This window comes from Phaseolus vulgaris, chromosome 7, assembly GCF_000499845.2.
Source record: "Phaseolus vulgaris cultivar G19833 chromosome 7, P. vulgaris v2.0, whole genome shotgun sequence".
Classification (NCBI taxonomy): Eukaryota; Viridiplantae; Streptophyta; class Magnoliopsida; order Fabales; family Fabaceae; genus Phaseolus; species Phaseolus vulgaris.
Genome location: NC_023753.2, coordinates 20,833,167 through 20,838,228, shown reverse-complemented (window position 1 = coordinate 20,838,228; position 5,062 = coordinate 20,833,167). Strand labels below are relative to the sequence as shown.

Sequence of the window (5,062 nt, the reverse complement as noted above, 5' to 3'; positions counted from 1 at the left end):
CCGAGGCGGACCACGCGAAGGCATCCAAGTGTCGTGCTATGACCTCGGCAATTTGGTCTTGTGCCGCTTGGCCTAGAGACTTGCCAAGTTTGAAAATTCTGCCACCGATCTCCCTCTCCAGGACGTCGCCAGCAGGTTCGGGTCGCCTCTCCCAAGCGATCTCTGCACGGGCGACCCCTTCTTCACTTGGGGCCCGGGTGGTGACTATGAACACCCCTCTCTTTAGTTTTAGGCTATTCACATAGCATCTCTTAGTCTCCTTTTGGTCTGACTTGATGGTGATCACCGTTTAAGTCATTTTCTAGTCTCTTAGCAGTTTCATTTTCATGTGCCTTGTTGAACCACCGCCCTCAACCTGTTCAGTGCAGGCCTGCCCAACAATATGTTATAAGCTGAGGAGGTGTTAACAACAAGGTACCTGATGTTCTCTGTGCGGGAAGCGACACCATCTGTGAAGGTGGTTCTCATCTCTAGGTGCCCACGCACTTCCACTTGGTCTCCTGCAAACCCATACAAACAACCGGTGTAAGGCCTCAGTTGATCAGGAGACAACTGCAACTTGTTGAAAGTCGACCAGAACATCACGTCTGCCGAGCTTCCCTGGTTCACCAGGACACGGTGCACCTTCCTCCCTACGGTCACTACTGAGATCACCATTGGGTCATTGTCGTGGGGGATAACATCTCGGAGGTCGGCCTTGGTGAAGACAAGGTCGACGTCAAGGGTCTGATCTGCCTCTAGTGCCCTATCGTCATCATCGCTCGTGCATACTTTTTCCGCTGAGAAACGGTGCATCCTCCACCTAAGAAAACCCCGAAATAGTGTGAATCTCGCCATGAACGGGCATCTCGTGCCCCTGATCTCCTCCTGGCGCTGTCAAGGTATGGGCTCCCTGTGACTCCATTAAGTAGTCCTTCAAGGAACCATTCTTCACCAATTCATCCAACTGATGTCCAAGCGCCAAACAGTTACGTATGGGGTGGCCATACGCTTGGTGGAACTCGCACCAGTCGTTCTTGTTAAGCCCCAACCTCTTGTCAGTCTTTGCGGGCATTTTCAATCTCTCCGCTATGTTGGGGACAACGATCAACTCCTTCAACTCCACCAAGAAGTTGTGCCTCGGTGGCACATCCTCCCTCATGCGTCCCCTGGTTTGGGGCTTCCTGGGCTCGTAGGGCTGCTGCTTCATTGGGGCCTTCTTCTCCGTCGTTGCCTCATGTACCCTCATGGGCTGAGGTCGACTTGGCCCTCGCGGGCGGGTGGGGACTATGTAGTTGCGCTTCTCTGAGTTCCCCTTTCGCGACGATATGGGCTATCGCTCGATGCCTAAGCTCACCGAAAGTCTTGGGGTGGCTCTTGATGAGTGACTCACTGAAAGGTCCCGGCACGATCCCCTTCCTGAACGCGTGCACCATCATGTTTTCATCCTTGGTGTTGAGCCTCACCACCTGTGCCCCAAAACGATTGATGAAATCCTTCAGGGACTCTCCCTAATACTTTTTTATGTCGAAAAGATCGTAAGAGATTGGCGGGGGAGCCCAATTGGCCATGTATTGCTCCCTGAACAGCACAAGAAAATTGCGTGAACGATGTCACATGCCCGTCAGGGAGACTGACGAACCAATCCAACGTTGTGCCTGTCAGTGTACTCATGAACATCTTGCAATGCTGCATCGGAACCTCCAGTCAGCATCATCTGGGTGTGGAAGGCTGTTAGATGAGTCTCTGGGTCCTCTATACCCGTGAAGGTGGCTTTAGGACCCACGAACGTGGCCAATATCACGGCGTCCATGATCGCCTGCGAAAACGGCATTGGGAAAGCCCTAGGTTGTGTCGAAGGTGCTTGCTCCTCCACTGCACGTTCCCCAGACTGTTGATGTAAACTCCTGCGCAATTCTTCGTTTCTGGCTTGCAACGCAGCCAGATCAACCTGTATACGTTCTTGATCCATTCTTGATGTCGCCACCATTTTTTGAAGGGTGCGCATCGTCTCCATGATTTGTTGCATGGTGATGCTCTTGCATCCGCTCAGTGTGACGGATCCTTGCCTCGTGTTTCTCATCTTGATGGATCTTCGCTCTGTGCTTGTGAATGGGACAAAGTTTTTAATCGTGCCCCACAGTGGGCACCAAATGTTCCTGTCGGTTGACTCGATTGACTTCGTACTTCAACGACAATCACACGCCCAATTCTCTCTGCCTAGGTTTGTGCTTTCCTTCGATCAAACACCTTGTACCTGCAAAGACAAAGGGGCGCCCTAAAGGCCATTTGCACTCCGACACTCGAGTCAATACTAGGGCTAAGAAACACCAAAACTCTTAGCCGTAAAAGCTCTGTGTAAAACTTGTGTACCTTGTGAGGTTTCTTAGTACCCTTTATATAGTCTAGGGTTTCCGTTGTTTCCGCTACCCACATTTAGGGTTTCTGAGGGTATGCCTTAGCGTCGCTATCACCCAATCTTAGGACAATCTAACGCGTAAAACTCCCTTACTGGAGTACAACCTCTAACCAGATGAACTTACACTACTTGAGTTATCTTCCTTTCTGGCCATGAAGCAGAGGTTGAGGCTTTTCTTGTTTTGCCTTCTTTTCCTTCTTGCTTGACTTCTTGGCCTTGCCTCCTTTGGTTCATTGATGTTTCCATGAGTAGCCTTGAATGTGTCCCACATCTCTTTAGCAGTTTTGCATTTTGATACCCTGAAAAATTCATTAGTATCTAGTGCAGAAGCTATTATGTTTTGAGCAGTACAATCAAGCTTGGCCATTTTACATTCTTCATTGGTCCATTGGGACCAAGGTTTTACAATCAAAGATCCATTCTTTTTAAACTTTGGAATGAAAGGACCATTCTCAATTGAATCCCAAATTCCTTGATCAATAGATTCCACAAAGATTTTTATTCTGACCTCCCAATACTTGTAATTCAATCCACATAATAAAGGTGGTTTGTAGATTGAAGCACCTTCCTCAAAAGATAATTTTCCAGCCATAGAAAAAGATTTTCGGATCAAACTTGAATAACTTTCAAGAACCAAGCTCTGATACCAATTGTTAGAATGTATGGCTTTAAACTAGAGGGGGGGTGAATGGTTTAAAGAGGTTTTTCGAAAACTTTTAAGCCTAGAATGAAATTACTTCGAGAATAACTTGATTAAGAAATCAGTTTGTCAAAACACAAAGCAAACAACACAACACCAGAAAAATAATTGGTTGTTTCGCAGAAAAACAATCGGTTGTTTCGCAGAAAAACAATCGATTGTTTCGTAGAAACAATCGGTTGTTTATACCAGTTTACAAATATAAAAACTAAATTTAAAGAGTTAAGGGATAGAGAAAATGCACACAAAGATTTATATTGGTTCACTCTAAACCCAGAGCTACATCCAGTCTTCTCAGAAACCACTGAGGAAATCCACTAAGCAATCAACCCTAGATGACTTACAACACAACCAAAGAAGTGACCTTGATCCCCTCAAGACACACACTTCCTTTGGTCAGCACAACAACACTAAGAATGTTGATCTTGATCCCCTCAAGAACACACAACACTTCTCAGCAACACACAGAAAGTTTCTTTCAAAGTACAAAGGATTACACTTGTTATAGAACAAATCTGAAATCAATACAAGTAGAAAATCTCTTAGCAATTCTCAACTTTTTCTCTTAAGCAAAATCAGTGAAAAACTCAAATCTGTTTTTCTGTATATAATCAAAGATGTTGTTTGTTACCAAATCTTAACAAATTATTCATTGCATTTAAAGATTGGTCAAAGCATTAAAAACTGGAGCGTAAACAGTTTGAAAATCATTTAATGCTCAGTCAAAGCACAAAACAGTTTTTTGTTATGGTACCAAAACAAACAATCGATTGTTTTCACAAATCAATTAGTTGTTTTGGTTTTGACAGCAAGTCAACCATAAAAACAATTTTCAACCTTTCTAAGAACATCTAAGTATAAAACAATCGGTTGTTTCGACAAAACAACAGGTTATTTTTCACTTAGTTTGAAAAACACTTTTCTTTTAAAAGGATTGAGAGTGTTTATGCTTTGGATTCAATCAAGAGTGGATTATACATAAAATCTACCCCAGATCCTATCTAAAAGACAACTCAGCAACAACAAGCACAGCCAACCTTTCATCATCCTTCAAAGGATTTGGATTCTTCAAAACTTGAACACACTTGGTTCAACAAAACAAGGTTGGGAGTTGAAGGAAAAGTAGATCTATAAGACAAACTTGGAGAAGACTCTAGATAAAGCAAAAAATGAACTCACTCGGGGTTTCGTTGAAGGTTTCAATGGGATTTTGAATAAGCTTGATTTGTGTATCCCTTTTCTGATTTTTGCTTTTAATCCCTTTAAGATTTGTATCAACGGTTAAATAGTTTATGATCATTCACTCGTTTATTATTTCTTTTGAAATTCATGCTTGATAATGTTGATTTTCGTGTCAATCGTGATGTTTTTGCAAGGAAATGTCATTTATTACATTAAGTTGTCTTTTGTAATGAATGTCTCAATACCAATTATGCATAAAAGGTTTAGTAGTCATAGAAGAAGGTAAGTTTCCTTTAAGAATGACATGTGAGCCTTATAAAGAGGACAAAAAAACCTATAAGAAAAGTGTGTTGGCCATATAAAAATGACAAATCCTATAAGAATGGTGCATTGGTGGTATAGAAAGTACAAAAGTTCTATAAAAATGGTGTGTTGATCATATAAAAATGACACCAATCTTATAAGAATGGGGTGCATAGATCATATAGAAAGGACAAAAGTCCTATAAAAGTGACAAGTCGATCATATAGAAAGGATGACAAGTAAGTCATATAGAAAGGACGAAGGTCCATTACTAGAAAATCATTAAGTAGAAACCAATTTTAGAGGCAAAAAATAATTAATCACTATATTGACTAAATTAGATACTATTTTAGAGACTAAAAATTTATGGTATCCAAAGTAGTTTCTAAATTTATAAACTAGTTTCTAAATTGGTATCTAATTAACTAATTGATATTTAATTAGCTATCAAAGTTTTACCTACCAATTTTAGAATCTAA

At 42.0% G+C, this 5,062-nt stretch overlaps 1 protein-coding gene across 1 annotated transcript; it reads right to left on the bottom strand.

Moving 5' to 3' along the window:
* Nucleotides 1-324: 324 nt before the first annotated feature.
* Nucleotides 325-795, bottom strand: LOC137829229 (uncharacterized). Its single transcript, XM_068636027.1, has one exon. It carries the CDS (start codon nt 793-795, stop codon nt 325-327), a length of 471 nt encoding a protein of 156 aa, XP_068492128.1.
* Between the last annotated feature and the right edge of the window lie 4,267 nt (nt 796-5,062).